At 41.8% G+C, this 20,248-nt stretch overlaps 1 protein-coding gene across 1 annotated transcript; it reads right to left on the bottom strand.

Annotated features, from left to right (window-relative positions):
- Nucleotides 1–585: 585 nt before the first annotated feature.
- LOC139465934 (GTP-binding protein 4-like) lies at nt 586–16,167 on the bottom strand. Its single transcript, XM_071247936.1, has 17 exons — nt 16,083–16,167; nt 13,947–14,117; nt 12,878–12,981; nt 12,176–12,259; nt 10,683–10,836; nt 10,272–10,364; nt 9,536–9,685; nt 9,172–9,279; nt 7,687–7,776; nt 6,877–6,987; nt 5,265–5,345; nt 4,430–4,481; nt 4,118–4,218; nt 3,634–3,746; nt 3,349–3,502; nt 2,451–2,585; nt 586–1,214 (listed from the first exon to the last, which is right to left on the bottom strand). Exons 1-17 carry the CDS (start codon nt 16,128–16,130, stop codon nt 1,062–1,064), a joined length of 1,902 nt encoding a protein of 633 aa, XP_071104037.1. The 5' UTR covers nt 16,131–16,167; the 3' UTR covers nt 586–1,061.
- Between the last annotated feature and the right edge of the window lie 4,081 nt (nt 16,168–20,248).

Raw genomic sequence — 20,248 nt, 5'->3', positions numbered from 1 at the left:
GTGATACACGAAGTACCACACATCACATGGCGTGATACACGAAGTACCACATATCACATGGCATGATACACAAAGTACCACACATTACATGGCGTGATACACGAAGTACAACACATCATATGGTGTGATTAGCTATGTACCACACATCACATGGCATGATACACTATGTACCACACATCACATGGCATGATACACTATGTACCACACATCACATGGCATGATACACTATGTACCACACATCACATGGCGTGATACACTATGTACCACACATCACATGGCATGATACACTATGTACCACACATCACATGGCGTGATACACTATGTACCACACATCACATGGCGTGATACCCTATGTACCACACATCACTCAGTGTGATACGTCAAGGTTTGTTTCTGTAACATACTCATCAACCAGTCCATAACAAATCTCTCAACATTCCTTCAACAAAAAATATCACATAATGAAGACCATTCCATCCTCCAACCCATACCTGGTTCAGCATGTACAGACTGGCCACAGCTGGTTGGCTGCACCAGTAGAAATGTCTTGATTTGGGCTTCAGGATGGTAGACCTCCATCATCATCATCATCATCATCCTGCCTCCACGTTCAGGGGGAGGTTTGACGTGTTCCTCGCAGTGTTGCAGCTAGGACCTGCCTGAAGGTGGGCTTGTGCACCATGACGTTACAGTGGCCTTGTCGACCAGGACTATTAATCAAATGATTGCTTCCCTGTGTCCATATTTTCATGCGAGTCTAACATCCTAGTGAAGTCAGTATACATCAACATGTCTGTACATCTACCAGCTTCAAAATACATTGGAAGTTGCCCATGCATATTTTTGTTAAATTATGACTTATTTCATTTAATTTTTTTATAAATGGCCCAGGGAAACATAAATGTGTTCGTATCTAATAACACTCCCGTAAATCTGCACCTGGGTGCAACACTGTTCACTGGTAGTGTTCCAATTAATGATCAATCATATTTTGATGAAGGATGACAGGTAAACCTGATGTTCAGCCTGACACCAGGTGTCTGTGAATGAGGCAGGGCAGGTTATCTGTGGCTGGTCTTCCCCATCTTGCGTTTGCCGGAGTACAAATGTTTGGGCATCATGTTGAGGATGACGCGGTCTCCCTCTCCCTTCTTGGCCTGGTGGGCCCTGGGTTTCTGGGCCTTCCTGGCTATCTTGCGAATCTTGGTGACCATCTACAACACATTGAAATAATAATAATGATAGGCCATTCATATTGTGCGTATTTCCTCCACACCACTCCGGGGCATGCTCAAAGCATTATCATAACACCCGTCACTGGATCAGTGTGCACTCACACATCTCAATCATTCTCAGCTCCCTGGGGAGTACAAAATCCAAGCTGCCTGTTAAAGGCTAGAAGGTTAACCACCACATTGCCATCTCATTCTACCGGGTACCCATTCACTGCTGGGTGAACAGAGGCACATGAGACACCAGTGACTTACTGATGAGGTGAAGATTATTGCACTCATAGTGTCATGCATTCCATGTGACTTTTGCTGGTTTTATAGCGCCAGCCCACTTAGACACCATCACACAGTAGATGAACATGATACCCAACAACTCAGACACAGCATACTGACTCAAGCCAACCACTCCTCGCTTTATCCCCTATAATGCCAGGCTGGGTAACAACAAATACCATCTTTTTACGGTATGACGCGGCCGGGGATCGAACCACAAGAATACCTGTTCCTGAATGTGTGTTTGTTGCTTAACGCTGCACTCAGCAATATTCCAGATATAAAGGTGGCCTGTTATCATGTCTGGACCAGCCAATGATCAATATTGTGTGCAGCAATCCAGGCCTTGGGTCAAGGACACACAGGTAACCAAGTTACCAAGCCCTGGCCAACAGATCCATTTGATCGGCTCTTACAACCAACATGGGTTGTTTGGGACCTATTCTAATCCAGAATGCTCCAGGGACCACCGAAACAATCAGTTAATAGTCAAAATTGATTTGAAAAGCACCTGATATCCAACCCGCTCGGCTCAGTAGTGCTAATACGTTTATTACTCCATGGATCAAGGTGCACTTGATTGTCATTCTCAGCTCCCTGGGGAGTATACAACCCAAGCTGCCTGTATGGCACTAGAAGGTTAACATTACTATCTCATCCTACCGGGTACCCATTCACTGCTGGTGAACAGAGGCGTATTACTTGCCTTATGTGACACCACATGTTACATGTGCTGCAGTGTGGGGCAGGACAGAAGCCCTAGAAACTCCTGCCGAACATGGTAACCCATCCATGGACTCACCAAAAAGGTCAGATGAAACCTAAGTCTACCTACTTGTGAAATGTGTAAAATTACATTGCTCATTTTGCCTTCAGATAAAGTAACCTGCCACTTACCATCTTCAAGTTACAGAAAAAGGTCAACTCAAGTATCATCCAACTCACCGCTGTATCTCGGACTCCAGACAGGTCACGTGCTCTTGACCTTGACCTGCTTCTGCTCGGATCTTCAGTTTCATCTCGTTTCCTCTTGAGCGGTTTACGGCTAGCACTTCTTGTTCTGCTGCGTGCATAATGTGTCTGAAACAGAAAAACACAATCTCAGTCTTCCCCTCCTCTGTTCTCAACTCACAAGTGAGTGAGTGAGTGAGTGAGTGAGTGAGTGAGTGAGTGAGTGAGTGAGGTTTTACACTGCTTTTAGCAATATTCCAGTGATATCACGGTGGGGGACACCAGAAAATGGGCTTCATCCATTGTACCCTTGTCAGGAATCAAACCCGGGTCTTTGGCTTGACGAGCGATTGCTTTAACCACTAGGCTTGCCGACCGCATCTCTCAACACACAAGACGCCACAGCATTGTCAACATGGTCATCAGTGGTCCCAACAACACGAGAATTGGCAACACGTTCAGTGGCAACAGGATCTTTCTCGGGCGAGTCGTTCCGCATACTTAACTACTCAAGTCTTCTACTCAGGTCTTTGATTGGGTCTCCAGTCATTCCCTTTGATGAAACCGGATGACTCCATATCATGTCATCTTAGTCTAGTTATGAGCTTACAAGACTACACAGCATATTACTGGACTAGGGTGGCTGACTAGTGACTGAACTGGAAGACTGATGGTTTGCGTGAGTGTAGAGGTATGCTTGAGAGTACGAGTATGCTTGACAGTACGAGTATGCTTGATAGTACGTGTATGCTTGACGGTACCAGTATGCTTGACAGTACCAGTATGCTTGACAGGACCAGTATGCCTGACAGTGCGAGTATGCTTGACAGGACCAGTATGCTTGACAGTACGAGTATGCTTGAAACTACAGTTTATGACCTGACAGACTCACCTCTGACTTGTTGTCAATCACGACCCCGAGTGCCTCCATCTCAGACTCCAGGCGACTCTTGTCCACCTTCTTCCCTGTACGGGGCAGTCGGGACCTGTTGGCGCCCTTCTGTTCCAGGGACGCCATCATCATGATGCCCTTCTTCTCTCGGATCCTGGGGGACACATTACAGTACAGTATATTCTGACAGGACACAAGATCTGTATGTGCTTAGTTATCAACTTGTTTTGATTGACTTTATCATTCTGCAAATCTGGCACCACAAAACACAGTTGTCTCCCTTACCTGCTGGCTTTCTCTCGAATTTCCATCATCTCCTCATCTTCTTCACTCTCGTCGTCGGCATAGAAACCAGCCGCCTCTCTCAGCTCCTCCTCCTTCTCCAGGGCATCCAGTTTCTACAACAGTATTGAGTAACCATAGTAACCACTCCCACATGAAACTTCAAGACTACACAACAACAGTATTCAGTAACCATAGTAACCACTCCTACCTTGCAGCAACAAGGCTACACAATATCGAGTTACCATAGTTACCACTCCTACCTTGCAGCAACAAGACTACACTACAATATTGAGTAACCATAGTAACCACGCTTTCCTTGAAACAACAAGACTACACTACAATAGTATTGAGCAACCATAGTCTCTCCTGTCATGAAGCAAGAAAATCTAGACTACACTACAACATAAAAAAAAATCCATTAAAAAAATAATTGAAAAATAATTCTGTGCAGAGTCCCACAACAATGAACAGGGTTTGTGCCTACCTCCATAATGTCTGGGTCAATGAAGTCTGCAACGTTGTGGCCCTCCCAGATCTCCGGCATCACATCATACTTCTCTTCCTCATTCTTCAAGTCCCACTCCCCTGCAACACGCAACAAGATTAGTAACCATGGCAACAAGTGCAGGTATATTCTAAACACTACAACATACTACTTTACAATCACTGTAAGAGACAACATCTATGGGTCACATTCATGTTATAACTGTATTATTTTCTAAAAACTCCCATAGTTGTGAAAATATTTGCTTCTAGGAGTAACTTATAATGTGTTGAAACCAGAGTTGATACTCACTTCTCAAATCAACAATGTACTCATCTTCCATTTCAAGTTCAATCTCGCGCAGCTGCAAACAGAAGAAAAGAATAATTAATAGATACTGACACAAATGAAAAAGAGTGTGTGGGTTTCATGCCATATTTCAGTACTCAGTTACCTCCCGGCATGTTAGCTTCATATGCCACGTGGTGAAACCTGCGAGCTGAAAAACCATGGACCAAAATCAAGGCAAACCTGAGATTGGAACCCACAATCGTAGGACAGTGAATGGCAGCCAAGTAGTATGAAGTATCTGACATGTATGGTGGATCTGGAGCAGACAAACCCAGATTCAGCTGCACTGTCACTAATCACTGCCATGGCAGCCATTTTGAAATCATTATAATTTTTGCAAAGAACAAACATGAGAACAACCTCCAAACACATTCAAACAAAACATTCAACTCGTACATTCAAGACTTTGGTCTACTGAGTTAATACAGTAAACTACTGTTGTGAGCTTTTAGTGGCGATCTCAGAATACAGCTCTCACCCGAAACAATAAATATTGCAATATTTTGTTTACGATATGATGCTAATCGTGAAGCACGGTTAGGTAAGATTTTGCAATTGCGGTTTTGAATGCTCTATGTGTGAAACGATTCAGGACTAAAATATGAATACATGTAAGTGTGTATCGCATATCAATATCAATGCATCGATGTATTGGTGAATCGTGACATCCCTAGCTTTTAGCTAAGAAATTTCACAGATAACAGAAATAAAATATGGCATAAACCTATATTGACTATTAAGTAGAGCTAAAACAACTCAAAAATTAACTGGATGACAACATCAATAGGATATTTACCAGCTTTTTCTTTTTTTTAGAATCAGTGTCCATTTCCTCTCTCTTCTTTAAAACAGACTCAGGGATGAATGGAGGCCGCTCCTAAAACAATGACATGGGTATGAATGAAACTAACGAGGGCACTATGAAACATCAGTCAGTTTCAGAGAACACGACCGTCGTGTCAACATGATCCAGACAGGCAGACAGCTGTGTTCATCACCCTCACTATAACATGATTACTGACAGGCAGACAGCTGTGTTCGTCACCCTCACTATAACATGATTACTGACAGGCAGACAGCTGTGTTCAACACCCTCACTATAACATGATCCTGACAGGCAGACAGCTGTGTTCATCACCCTCACTATAACATGATTACTGACAGGCAGACAGCTGTGTTCGTCATCCTCACTATAACATGATTACTGACAGGCAGACAGCTGTGTTCGTCACCCTCACTATAACATGATTACTGACAGGCAGACAGCTGTGTTCGTCACCCTCACTATAACATGATTACTGACAGGCAGACAGCTGTGTTCGTCACCCTCACTATAACATGATTATTGAAAGGCAGACAGCTGTGTTCGTCACCCTCACTATAACATGATTACTGACAGGCAGACAGCTGTGTTCGTCACCCTCACTATAACATGATTACTGAAAGGCAGACAGCTGTGTTCGTCACCCTCACTATAACATGATTACTGAAAGGCAGACAGCTGTGTTCGTCACCCTCACTATAACATGATTACTGAAAGGCAGACAGCTGTGTTCGTCACCCTCACTATAACATGATTACTGAAAGGCAGACAGCTGTGTTCGTCACCCTCACTATAACATGATTACTGACAGGCAGACAGCTGTGTTCGTCACCCTCACTATAACATGATTACTGACAGGCAGACAGCTGTGTTCGTCACCCTCACTATAACATGATTACTGACAGGCAGACAGCTGTGTTCGTCACCCTCACTACAACATGATTACTGAAAGGCAGACAGCTGTGTTCGTCACCCTCACTATAACATGATTACTGACAGGCAGACAGCTGTGTTCGTCACCCTCACTATAACATGATTACTGAAAGGCAGACAGCTGTGTTCGTCACCCTCACTATAACATGATTACTGAAAGGCAGACAGCTGTGTTCGTCACCCTCACTATAACATGATTACTGAAAGGCAGACAGCTGTGTTCGTCACCCTCACTATAACATGATTACTGAAAGGCAGACAGCTGTGTTCGTCACCCTCACTATAACATGATTACTGACAGGCAGACAGCTGTGTTCGTCACCCTCACTATAACATGATTACTGAAAGGCAGACACGTATGCTGAGTGCTACATCCCTAACCTCATGTATACTGTGTGTATCAAGTCAAGCATCAGGCACAAGAACGTCACCTAGCAATGCAAGGGAGATAACTCTCATTCCCAGAAGTGGCAATTCTACGTTCATACAAACATCAGATCAATTTTAGTTGTACGTTGTGGCAACGTATTAAGGTAAAGTGTGAGAGTGATTACAACAATGGCGGCGGTTAAATTAACAGTTTCTTGACAATACCAATGTCTACATTAACAGTGTCACTAGCTGCAGAACACAGGTACTCTGGTGTTCCTACCTTCTTGTCTCTCTGTGAGGGGTAAGCCACCCGCAGTCTGTTAGCAATATCAGCAACTTTCTTCGTCTTCAGTTTTGTTTCAACACGATGAGCCAGCAGTCTCTCACAAGCCTAGCAGAAAGGGGAGGTAAGTCAGGGAGAACACACACGCACAATACATCGACAAAGGGTACAAGCACGGGCAGTTCATAACAAACATCCAGCACCAGACTTCTTACAACATTTCCATTAAGTTTTTATTCTACAGCTTTTCTTAGGTAAAACATGGTTTAACACATGTGAATGTGTCAGAGAAACCACGCAAGTTTTGTTGAAAAAAGAACTCCAGCTCAACAACCTTGTCTGGATGAATAATGATTCAGTAGTCATTCAGTACTGTTTAAGTAGATTAAATTGAACTTAAGATTTAGATATGGTTAGAGTGAGTGAGTGAGTTGGGTTTAAAACTGTTTTTGGCAGAATTCCCATCATATCACGCTTAATGTTGGAGGAAAGCCCGACGTGATGCAGGTCTCACGACGTTTACCACTTTGGTGAAACCCACGAGCACGGGTACCGTGCTGACAAACCTAGAAACATAATCAGGGCGAACTGTGATCATAGGTCATAGGTTTCTGGGCTGCCCAAGGGGGGCAACTCTGCCCAGCAACTCGCAGCACCTTACACGACTGGGCCACCTCCGCCCCCTGATATGGGAAGGTGAAGTACATCCTACTGCTGCCAGCATTCTGGCGGCTTAAACAAGTGATGGTGTAATGATGGTAACCACTCCTCCAGAAGTCGGCATGGTCTGCAGGAGAGTGGACTCACCTCTGCCCGAACGTCCATGACCCCCTCCTCCGTCAGCGTGCTCATGGACAGCACAGGGATAGACTCACTCTCAAATTCATCGAAGAATTTCTGCAAGAGAAACGCACAGACCTAGCAAGATGTTCACACCTGATGCCACACTCCGCTGTGTCCCCCAGGCCTGTAGCTGGGCCACACAAACAACACTGGATACAAGAAACATTACCAACCTCAGAGGTGACACACACAAGCACCGCTCCAACTTAGTTCACATGGTTCAAGGGCAGAGCCAGTATTTTTAAAAGAGAGCGTTCCAAAATATCAAAATCCTCTCTCACATAATGTTACTGCCCACAACACATGCCAGTTTTGGGGGACTTGGGGGTATCTGGATCCCCTGGATCCCCTCTGGACCCGCCTATGTAGATTCATCTAAACAAGGGTAAGAAGGAAGTAGGTTGCTGGGACCTATCCCATTGCTGCAAACTCTCCCAAATTACAAACAGTATTTAGTTACAATCTTCTGGTTGAGACACCAAAGCCTGAAAGTACAGCCATGTGATTTCGAAACTAATTTTATAGCTCAGTTTATATTTGGACTACAGCAATTTATGACAATGGAGTGTCTTGACTGGACAGATGCAGCATGATAAGTAGACTTCATACCTTTCGACAAACAATTCTTATGCACAGCAGAGTGTAAGGCTAAATAACTACCTATCTTTACTGGTGTCTATGAACATTTAGTCCTTGTGATTTCTTTTCAGTAGATTTGCATATCAATTGTATAGATGGAGGAAGAAATGTGTAACAAACATCAGGACAGTTGGCAGCTATGCGATTCAGTGATTGATTGAATATGGTTTAACGCCGCTTTTAGCAATATTCCAGCAATATCACGGCGGGGGACATCAGAAACAGGCTTCACACATCGTACCCATGTCGGGAATCGAACCCAGGTCTTCGGTGTGACGAGCGAACGCTTTAACCACTAGGCTACCCGACCGCCCCATATGCTATTCTGACCCAGGTCCTCATGGTGGACCATGTTCAGAAATACAAACATGAAACAGCCGATCATCATAATCATTAGGGCTATCGATTTAGATATAGGTCTTTTGATAACTAAATATCGATCAATTATAGATAAAGAGAGGTAACTTTAAGCAAATATGCAAGAAAGACCAAACATAGTTCACGCCACTGGTGAGCAGTGACACATTTATGCATGAATTACTTTGTGAACATTTGTGATATAAGAAAAACAGTTTGACATTGACAAGTGCCTTTCAGTAAACCTAAATTTATTTTAATCACAAAAATTTAGTTATTATTGATGACAACAGTTTCATTTCGATAATCATTAATAATTTGTCCAATAGACGATAATTTTGATGACCATATACACAGCACACATTGTTCTAGCCCTAGGATTGACTCAGTGGCCTGATTCCCAGTTACAGCTCAAGACTTCTTCACTAGTGTAGGCGATGGTGCACAACTCACCTTCTTAGACGCATCCAACTCTTCCAGTCGAACTACGTCGATCTTATTTGCTATAACCAGCAGTGGCTTGTTGGCGAACAAAGGCTTAATGTTGTTGAAGAGGGACACCTGCAGTAAAGCATTACTTAATTAGAACGGAACTACAAGGTACTTACAAGGACTGTACAGAAGAATAGAATCATGACATCAAAATCAAAATGTACACCAGTTTCTAAAAATGATGAAATCATAAATAACTTGAGATTTGAGATCTGAATCATTGTGATCCAAAATGTATTTGAATCTTCAACAAAAAAAATGCAAGCCACAAAGATGATAGACAAACTTATTTATTAATGCTGGAGCTAGTGGTGAAGGGTGTTACCTGCTCCTGTAGGGAGTGTCCGCACTGCTCGGAGAGGTCCATGACGTACAGCACGGCGGCGCGGATGTGGGCGAGGGCGGTGATGGCCTGCATCTCGATGGTGTTCCTGTCCTCCAGGGAGTGGTCCAAGATGCCGGGCGTGTCCAGCACCTGGCGTGGGGGACAAACAGGGGGGATTAACTCTGCGTTCAAGATTACTGCCGTCCTATAGAGACGTGAATGCATGGGTGGGGCTGCCTGTATGATTCGAGACTAAAGGTGCTGGTCCAGTGGCATACCATGCCACAGTGGACACCCCACTGACATATAGCATACATACTCCGAGCTGACCAGTTCTTGTTCTATCAGTTTAATGCCAGGCAGGGTAACAAGAGGTATCATCTTTAATTTCTTTGGGGCCGGGGATTGAACCACCGACCTTCTGTTGTTTAACACTTCAGCCACATCACAACAGCCCATAAACACCATGTGTGCAGAGAATAAGTTAATGTGGTGTAACGCTGAGATCATTAATATTCCAGGTAACCATGTTAACAAGGCTACAATGAGTGTAGCTACTATAAGTGAAGTCCCACAAGATGCATAATGACAAGCAATCAAACCAAGTCATTAAGCCTGACCACCCGATCAATATTGAGTCACCTCTTATGACAAGTACAGAGTGCTGGAGACCTAGAATAAGTTCTAAATTAGTGATAAACATTCGCAAAGTGTTTGGATGTTCAGTGAAACTTACCTGCCAGCGGAGGTACTTGTAGTCGGTGTGGCCCACGTACAGGGACTTGGTCGTGAAGGCATAGGGCTGGACTTCCACATCAGCTCTTGTTATCTGGAATCGGTAACACACGTACATATACACGTAAAAACATGCACGCACGACACAACTGGATGCTCTACACCAATGTCACCAAGCGATTTTGAGGGAACACATCTCATCGTTCGGCACAATCACTCACGTTTCTCTTCAATGGGACTAACGGACCAATGGTACTTAATGTATTAAACAGAAAAGCAGTCTGGACTTTTGAAATAGTTGTACTAATCTGAGCACATGACATCCCTGTTGATTATATCCATGTTCTACTGAATACTGCACTGATGATGTTGTCACCGCATGTACAACAACCATCACGACGGAGCTGCGCACCTTGTTGATGAAGCTGGACTTGCCGACGTTGGGGAAGCCGCAGATGAGGAGGGTGCGAGTGTTGGGGTCGATGGACGGGAGTCGAGACAGGTGCTGTCTCACCTGCTCCAGGTACTCCAGGCTCTGCTTCTGCCGCTTCATGATGGTGCACATCCTGCAGACAGACACGTTAGTTTGTTGTTTAACGCCGCACTCAGCAATACTTCAGCAACATGACGACATCAGGTCATCACAATATTTTAGACCACCACTTTCCGCATAGAAAATGACCTTTGCCAGCTACCCTATAGTTTTGGTTTTAGTGTTATTCCAGCTCTACAACGACAGTCTGTAAATATTCAAGTCTGAGCCAGACACAATCCAGTGATTGACATCATTAGCACCAATCTACACAATTGGGATACAATAGCATGCATCATCCAAGTCAGTGAGTCTGACCAGCAGATCCCGCCAGGCGCCTCTTGAGACAAGCATGGGTTGCTTAAGACCATTTCCAGCCCGGATCTTCATGGGTGAAAAGACATGCAGGGTATTGATAAGTGGAAGTGATGTCATTGGCATTGGAGACTCATGTAGAAGTCAGTGGCAGCTCGTGTAGTGGAGGGTTCTCATGTGGTATACTGTACACATGCTGTACACCGTAAAACAACTAGAAGACAGCTTCACGAAGTAAGATAAGTCAACTTTGTATTGTTAAAGATGCATGTAAAATGTCCAAAAAATGTCTAATTGAAAATACTGTTTGTTGTAATTGGGCCAAAATCTTGTAAAAGTTGTACATTACTAGATCTAACAACACCAAAAAATCGTCAATGTTTGATGTTTGCAAAACATGGACTACAGTAATGAAACAAAAGCCAAACCAGCTGTTACCATGTCTCCCTACCGACAGACGGACATTGTGCATTCTTCTCTGTGTATAACCTGGTTTATCTCCTAACATGCTGGACGGCTGAACATGTGACCAGTCACATCACCATGGTGGGAATAGTCATCAAATCGCAAGTTTTGTACGTCATCCGCAACGTCTAAACAGCTTACCCATTAATTAATGCCTTGACAACAATATGGAAGAAAACATGTCCCTATCAGATCCCCAAGGGCTATATGAATACAGTGTTAATCCATATGCTGAATGTGTACACTACAGTGCTACTCCATACATCTACACACTCAGCTCTGAGTGGGTGAGTTGGGTTTTACGCTGCTTTTAACAGTATTCCACTTATATCGCAACGTGTTAGCTTAATGTGGGAGGAAAGCCCGAAGTGATGCAGGTCTCAGACGTTTACCACTTCAGTGAAACCAACAAGCACGGGTATGGTGCTGACAAACCTAGAAACATCATCTGGGCAAACCGGGAATCGAACCCACATTCATAGGTTTCTAGTGTGCCCAAGGGATGCAACTCAGCACAGCGAATCGCGGAGCCTTGGTCACCTAAGCCACCCGTGCTCCCCTCAGGTCTGAAGCCAAGCAGTCCAACAGTTTACCTTCCTAAAGCAGCCTTCTTCAGTTGCTTGCATCGGTACAAAGTATCGCCATATTTCATGAGTCGGACATAGTCCTTTGAAACACTGAAATAACAAAAATGCAAAACATGTACTCAACATAATATAACACATGCACTCAACACAAATGTAACACGTTTTCATTACGTTTTCAACATGCATTTTCTGTAAATTTCACAAAATGTCAGATTTGTGGGTGTTATTGAGTATTTCATACCCTGAATACCATTTGGAACTCATGACGTTAGCCAGAGGTTTCAAACATTAAACTTTCCAGATAATGGATTCTCAATAAAACCCACAAATCTGAAAATAAAACATGATGTCTATCAACACTGGCACTACAAAAGTTACAATTCAGCCAGTTTTTAAAGAACTATCTCTTAGAGAGTTCTCATAGTTGTGAGACAGACAAGATATAAAGTTATAAAGATATAAAGATGTTCATCCATATATCGATCTTGTCCTTACTTACAGGTAACATAGGATTCTGGCACCCCAAAGGGACTGAACTCTGCACAGCGAATTTTGGAGTCTCCGTGACCGGGCCAGACCCCTCACATGTTATTTGTGTACAATTCTGACCACAACATCTTATTGACACATAATACAACATCACTGCAGCTGTACACTGAAAAATGATTCCTTAAAAGTGAGATAACCATGATAACTGAAGCCACTGACTTGTCAATGAGATGTCGCGCTGTGTTCATCTGTCCCAGGGCCAGCTTGTAGTGGTCCTTGTCGTACAGCACGTTCATCAAGTCGGCGTAGAAGGGATGGATGTCCTGAAAACACACAATGTCCTCCCAGCTTCATGTCGCCTCATATACAACACAACATCAACATTTGGACAATGTACAGGTGATAATTGAATGTAATGAATTGCTAGTAGATGTTACTATACAAATAGTTGTCAATACTGACATGGAACCAACACAATTCAGCACCACTGCTAGGAATAAACACACATCCATTTTCATAAGCATTATCAGCTGATTATAACCTGTTGTCTTTCATTTCAAAATGTACACGTAGCTTCGTGTAGTACTCCTTTGGACAACGTCCAGGAGTTAACTGTACTTGACATACATGTAGTACATCTAATGACTCATGATGTGACCAATGTAATGCATGGACACAAGGACAATGTCTGGGGGGACAAGGGATTGATCAAGTCAGTGAACTCTGCAATACACGAAAGGTCAGGGTAGCTCTATCATGACTTCATCTTGTGCTCCAAGTCCCAGTTCACTACCAGCGTACTTTATCAGTGTATTACAAAATGCCACCAAAATTTCCCATCTCAAATTGCCGAGAATATGCCATGCCCCTTTATCAAAATGTTTATAACAAGGCTAACATTTGAGTATAATTGATTGACACAAAACCGTTACATGTTTTTTGGCAAAGAAAAACATTCTCAACAGTCATTCCCGTCCCACATGCTCATGCAACAAATACAGCCACATAATCATAGAATTAATCACAGTAATTCCTCCAGCCTACAGACAACTCAATCAGCAATATCTAATAAACCTAGCAATCTGATGTGGGTTTGGAACAATCTGAAGGTTGATAACTTGGGGTCAGTCAGTCCACAGAACTATATATAGTACTCTAATCCCACACTCTACATAGTGCCACCAATAGCAGTAGGTATACAGTCTTCATCGTGATGATGAATCCTTGAGCTCAATGCAAGTAGCATCGTCATGACCAGGATTAGTAATACTATGAACAAGTATCTTACCTCAAGTTTGGGAAATTCTGTGAGGATCATCGACAGCTTATCATGGAAAGTTTGTTGTGCAAACTTCACTTTACGCATGTAAAATTGCCGTATCCGTGAGATTTTGTAATTCTTGTGAATAACAGTTGGTGTCTTTCTCTGGGTCTTCGAAAGGACGATGTCAACAAAGTCCTGTAAAGGTTAAAAATGCATGTGTTAATACAGCCAGTGCCATACTGCCTACATACATGGTATAGTAAATTCACACAGGGATATATCTAGGTGTTGTCAGGGTAATATCTGATCCCGGGTCAACAGCATTTGTCATTACAAATTCTCAAATTTGAAATAAAAATTAAACAATCAGCATGATCAGGTCACCACAATATTTTAGACCAGCACTTTTAGCATAGAATATCCTTTGCCAGTTACCCTATTTTTTCGGTTTTAGTGTTATTCCAGCAATACAAAGAAACTGTAAATGATTAAGTGTGGACCAGAAAATGCAGTGATCCATCTATGCAGTTGGGATGCGATGGCATGCATCAACCATGTCAGCAAGTCTGGCCACCCGATTCTGTTACTTGTGAATTACTACAAGCTTGGGTTGCTGAAGACCAGTTTTAGTAACCCAGGCTTTTACCTTTAGTGAAATAAAAATATATTTAACCGACTCAGTGTTCGAAACTAAGTCAAGGGGCCCTTGTCACTTCCCTACTGTTGAAAGGTAACGACTTAGAGGGTCCCCAGATTCAAACAACATGGAAGGATATCTCTAGGACCCCAAGAGGCTCCTTGAAGGGAGAGGATGTCGACTGTTTGGTGTGTTTTTAGATGCATGAAATATTTTCCGAGACTGATTACAACATAAATATGCCTCATTGAATGAAGCGAATCACTCTCCTACCCAGATTTTCCTGCAGTTAGCCTGGTGTCTCTGTGACATCATCACATATTACACTGTCCATTCATGTCTTTTTCATCAGTTTCATTTTGGATGAGTCTACATATATTTAGACAAACATAACTTTCAATAAGAAAATACTCCAAAACATAAAAAACTATTTCTATTTGTGTATATTTATCCCCCAGGGAGCTAGCGATACAATCACTTTAATGTGTGAAGCTGTATACATAGTATAGTAACACACCTCACCATAGTGTTAGTAGTATGCCTATAAATAGTATAAAGCCTATATGTAAGATAGCTATGAAATATATCACAAAGAACAATAAAGAACTAAGCGTGGTTTACTTCACTATAAAAAAATGTTCTGTCATGACATCATTTCTGAAGATTTGAATATGCGCTTGCAACTTGATGACGTCATAAATTGGCCAACACTATTTTTGAGAGGGAAGTGTCCACAAAGTTGTTCCCCATAGATGTAGCTCGGCTACGCAAATAAATGCAGTGGCCAAACAATCGCATCAAAAAGTGGGAGACGTGACAATCAGTATTGGGAGAAAAGGTACAAATCATCTGCGTGAGGATTGTTAGAATATGGGGGAAATACCAAACTTAACCCACCTGTTCGTAAAATGAACTTGTCCGACATTTCCGAGGTCGGATTCTATACATGAGTCATCATTATTAAAATTTGTGTAAATATTTTTAACATCCTTAAAGAGACAATACATGATGTTGAGATATCATATAGGCTAAGAAATAAAAAGACTCGTGGTCGTTGTTTATCACACAATAAAACACTGCAGGGAGAATAAACCATGAGGGGTTGTGCCCCTCGTGGGTCATTTCTTCCATAGTGTTTCATTGTATGATAAAAAGCGACTACTCGTAGTTTATTACTTAAATCAGTATGTAAAGCTTGCATGAGGACTGTCTGGTCGTATATAAGAATAAGTTTGTTTATTGACAGGTAAGACTACGAGTCATCAACGAGATACTGTCAGTAACAAAAAAACGCCCCAAACGGATACATGGTGACAAATGTGGCTAAAGTCTGAGAAAGTATTATCACCCTAATGCCATCCCAGTGACTCCTGTGAGGTTTGTGTTTTGCAATCGAGTCTTCATGGTGTATTGTCGGTCGACTTCGTCAATCAAAAACACAACATCACAGATGTCAATCACCAGATTTTGCCATGACAAGCATAACTTTGTTTTTTTTAAAATCAAACACAGCTGGTCCTTACCTTTGAAGAAGGAACAACGGTTAATTTCTTGAAATTATAGTGAGACATCTTGCTGTTTGGGTTGCAAAAGCCTCACGTGTATTTGGGTAAAGGACAGTACCGAAGTAAATATGAGGTCACTTCCGGTTTGTTTTTGTATTGGTTTACCAATAGTTTTAGAAACTTTTTAAGATGTAACATTTTGTGAAGTACGTTAAAATATAATGTGGCCCCTAAAATGTGATTGTAGTTACAACTGTATTTTTTTGTCGTCATGAAAACATTTGAAAAGCGGTGAACTTAGTCAAGAGTTATCCACAGTTGGAAGCCCTCATAAAAGGTCTCGTTTGGTTTTACAAAGTTGACAAGTTCTAAAGATGATATTGTAATTAAAGTTATCATAAGAGTGAAACTGACATACAAATAACATTCGAAACCTTGTTATTATTTTTTACTGGATTCCAAATTACAGCGTCTATTGGTAATTTTCTTCATTGTCTCAAGAAAAATGTCAGAAAGTGAGGGGGTTTTAAATGGCGGTTAATAAAAAGTAACCCACGACTAATTATGTATCAATGGTTAAATTTCTGGCACATTCCTTTGTCCTGAAAGTTGGCAGTTCCGTATAGTCCTCGACATATGTGTTTTATTAATATTTGCTTTTTAAAAAAAAGGTAACATTGAAATCCAACATTCCAGTTTTTATTATGAGATGATCGTTGCCCAGGTTAAATACTCACGTCATCTATCAGTGTTATCACCTGTAGCGTGATAGTTCCCCGCCATGAGCACACCTAGGCCACGAGTCTCGCGTACTACTGAAGATGCAGATCATCAAACTGATGTTCACAGAGTTAAATAAATCTCTCTTTTTGGATAGGCTTGAACAACTAATAACTTGATGTTCAACCATATCTGTATAGTGTCCTGTCCTAGTGTATACTAGGTCGTATGTAATACAAATTGTCCCCAGGAGCCATGTATGGACTGATCGACAAACACTGTCTTTTGCACATGGTTATATTTTGGCCAAGTTCTGCATTCAAAATTTGAAAACTGAACGAAAGAACATTCTGTAATGACTAATAGTGAGAAATCAGATTGTATGGCAGTACTTCCCACGGTTTATGCAAAGTCTCTTCCGTTCAAATGATCATCCCATTGAAGCGTGATATAGGCGAAAAAAAACACAATCGGAAGCTTTAAACCCAAGCGTGCCCAGTTTATTCCTCAGAATGCTCTTAACTCTTCCATGAGAGATGCTTACTGTATTAGGTATGTGACGTGTGGCGAGTCGTCGACCATCCACCATCATCACACCATGTTTTTTATAAACATTTTCCTCAATGGTGGCAGTGAGTCTTCCTGATCTTTGTACCATCTTTCAGGCTTCCGCTACTCCTCTTGAGCCCCGCCATCTACATCTTAACAGAATCAAAGGTGAGAATATCATCCGCTAACGTTGTCACCATGGCTGCATGTCTGGCTGTTTGAGTTGGCAACTTTCAGTGGGAGATACTTGATGACAGCACAGAAGCCAATTGTGTCCATTCATCAACAGAGGATACCTTGTCACTTTGATGCCCGCAGAAATAGGCTGCCTAGATGTGTATTTGTTTTAAATGCACCCTGTAAACATGGATAGTGTTGTACTTGATACATGAAAACTGTTAACAGTCAACTTTACATACTTCGTAGTTAGGCTCGAACCTTTCAGCTACCTCTCCTATGTGTGTAGCAAGAAGCGACAACATGGATCGGGTGGTCAGGCTTAGTGACTGGGTGGGACATCGCTCCTAATGTCAACCACTGGTTCGTCAGGTTCAGACTCGCCGTCGACATATATCCGGAGTATTGATGAGTGGGGCGTTTAACCACATATAACAAATAAACAAACAAATGCATACGTTTTAATTCAAAATATAGCTTTTCATGTTGTCACTTGACCATTGTCACCAGTCATAAATTTATCACTCATAATTATCAAAAAGAGGGACCACAAGTTACAAGGCAAAGTACGAGCCATCTGATAATGCCCTTACTCAGCATTACGACGGATCATTCTGAAATGACTGGGAGTGGGTGCTACAATCTGATTGGTTGAACGACGCTATTGAATGGCATTGGATCTTTCAGATTTTCCATCGTAAATACGATACACAGCACCTGTTTACCACTGGGTTACTTCTTTTGTAGGTTACCCTGCTACAATTGATCTATTGTTATTTACAGTGTTACATGTCGATTCCCAAATTGAAACAATATGTTATCCCAGAAATTTGTGCGTAAAAGAACAAACAATCAACAAGTGTTATTCAATCAACAAATGTATTACAAAAATTAACTAAGTTGACAAATCAATACAAATTACTGTACAGGAATTACAATGGCAGTAAACAATAGAGTGGCGGTACAATATTCAATGGTAATATCATGGGCGGGTACAGCTTTTTTGAAAAGGGGGGTGCACAATTAAGATCTATTTATTGTCTTTGGTGGTAATTTATACAGAAATACAGATTTGTTTCTAAAAAAAAGGGGGGGGGGGGTGCGCACCCCCGCACACCCCCTCTGTATCCGCCCATGAATATATACTATTTTGGCAGTGGTCAGTCTCAGATACAAAAATACAGTGGTGAAAGCAAATGTCAGTGATAATAATACATATTCACCTAGCGGCGACAGCGGTCAATTTAGTTGCTAGATGGACCTAGGTAGGGATTCAGGGGTGATGAGTAATCCACTCATGAAAGCTGGTTTTGATATGATGAAAAGTGTGAGAGATACCTAAACACGCTCTTGTCCCACTATATATATAGTCTAAATAGCTGCTGGAAATTTCTACACAGTGCCCCCACCAGTCTGGCACTAGAACATTACAGAATATTCAACAGTATACCGGAAGTTTACATATCACACGAGCATATATAAACATAGTAACTTCCTGACGACTGCTTATATTATATAGTATTACATTCCCGACAACTAATCACTGAGCAAACATAATGCAATGAGCGTCTACCGCATTTCGACAAGAACAATGTAACACGGTTACAAACATTGTTTAACAATTAAATACACTGCCATATAACAACATGGTAAAACTATATTACCACATAGGTGATGGTGTTTTCAATGCAAGGTGTTTACAAGTGTCAACAACCCAGGGAGTTCGTCGGAATGGGATGTCGACACAACAGGAAACTATAATCGATATAATGTAATCAAAGCAAGACACACTGGTCTGATAATCAGTGTAAGACACACGTGGTACCGGTCTGATAATCAATGTCACTCACTGTGTCGCCTCTTTGTTAGACTTCCTAACACTATATATAGTAATCCACGTTTCTAAATAATGGTAAATTTATTAAATTATCTATGCAGATACGATTCACGATTTACCAAGTTAATAGGAAACAGCTATAAACGTCTTCCTTCCTTCCTTCATTCGTGCGTTTGTTCATGCACTCCTTCATTCATTCCTCTATTCATTCATTTATGCGTTCAATCATTCATTATTTTATGTATTCATTCATTCCATTTTCCTTCCTTCATGCATTCAATCATTCATCCATTCATTACTTCTTCCTCCCTTCTTCCTCCCTACATTTACTCATTCATTCATCCATTCCTTTCATTCATTCATTTTCATTCATTTCTTCATTCATTCATGATTTTTTTACATTTTGTACACATATACAATTCATATCTTACAAAAGTAAGTCAGGTCAAGGAAGATTTTGTAAACATTCCAAGGGGCATGCGGCGATTTGCAGAGGTCATTAGTCATCGTGAAGATTCTTCAACATTCTGTTCTCTGTTTGAAATAAGGAATGGTACGTGCAATTACGATGCTACTGGCAAGGCGGCAACCTGCGCCTAGTGAGTTTCACACTGTTTTAAACAGCATCGATGTCATATCGCGGCGGCTCAGCCAAATGGGGGAGGAGAGCCGAAGTGATAGAGGTCACATACGTCTTTTGAACCAAGTGCCGTAACCCATGAAAACGTGTATTGTGTGACATGTCATGATCATTACCACGAGGTATATGGAATTCAATCCTAAACGCCTAAGGGACGCAACTCTGCATAACATTGATCTCATAAGTCTGCACTCAAGGAAAAAGGAGCTCCAGCTCCACGACCGCGTGTCTGCAGTATATATATATATATATATATATATA

The sequence above is a fragment of the Haliotis cracherodii genome, unplaced genomic scaffold (assembly GCF_022045235.1).
Source record: "Haliotis cracherodii isolate W230 unplaced genomic scaffold, xgHalCrac1.p SCAF_18, whole genome shotgun sequence".
NCBI classification, from domain to species: Eukaryota; Metazoa; Mollusca; class Gastropoda; order Lepetellida; family Haliotidae; genus Haliotis; species Haliotis cracherodii.
This window is presented reverse-complemented; position numbering and strand designations above follow the sequence as displayed.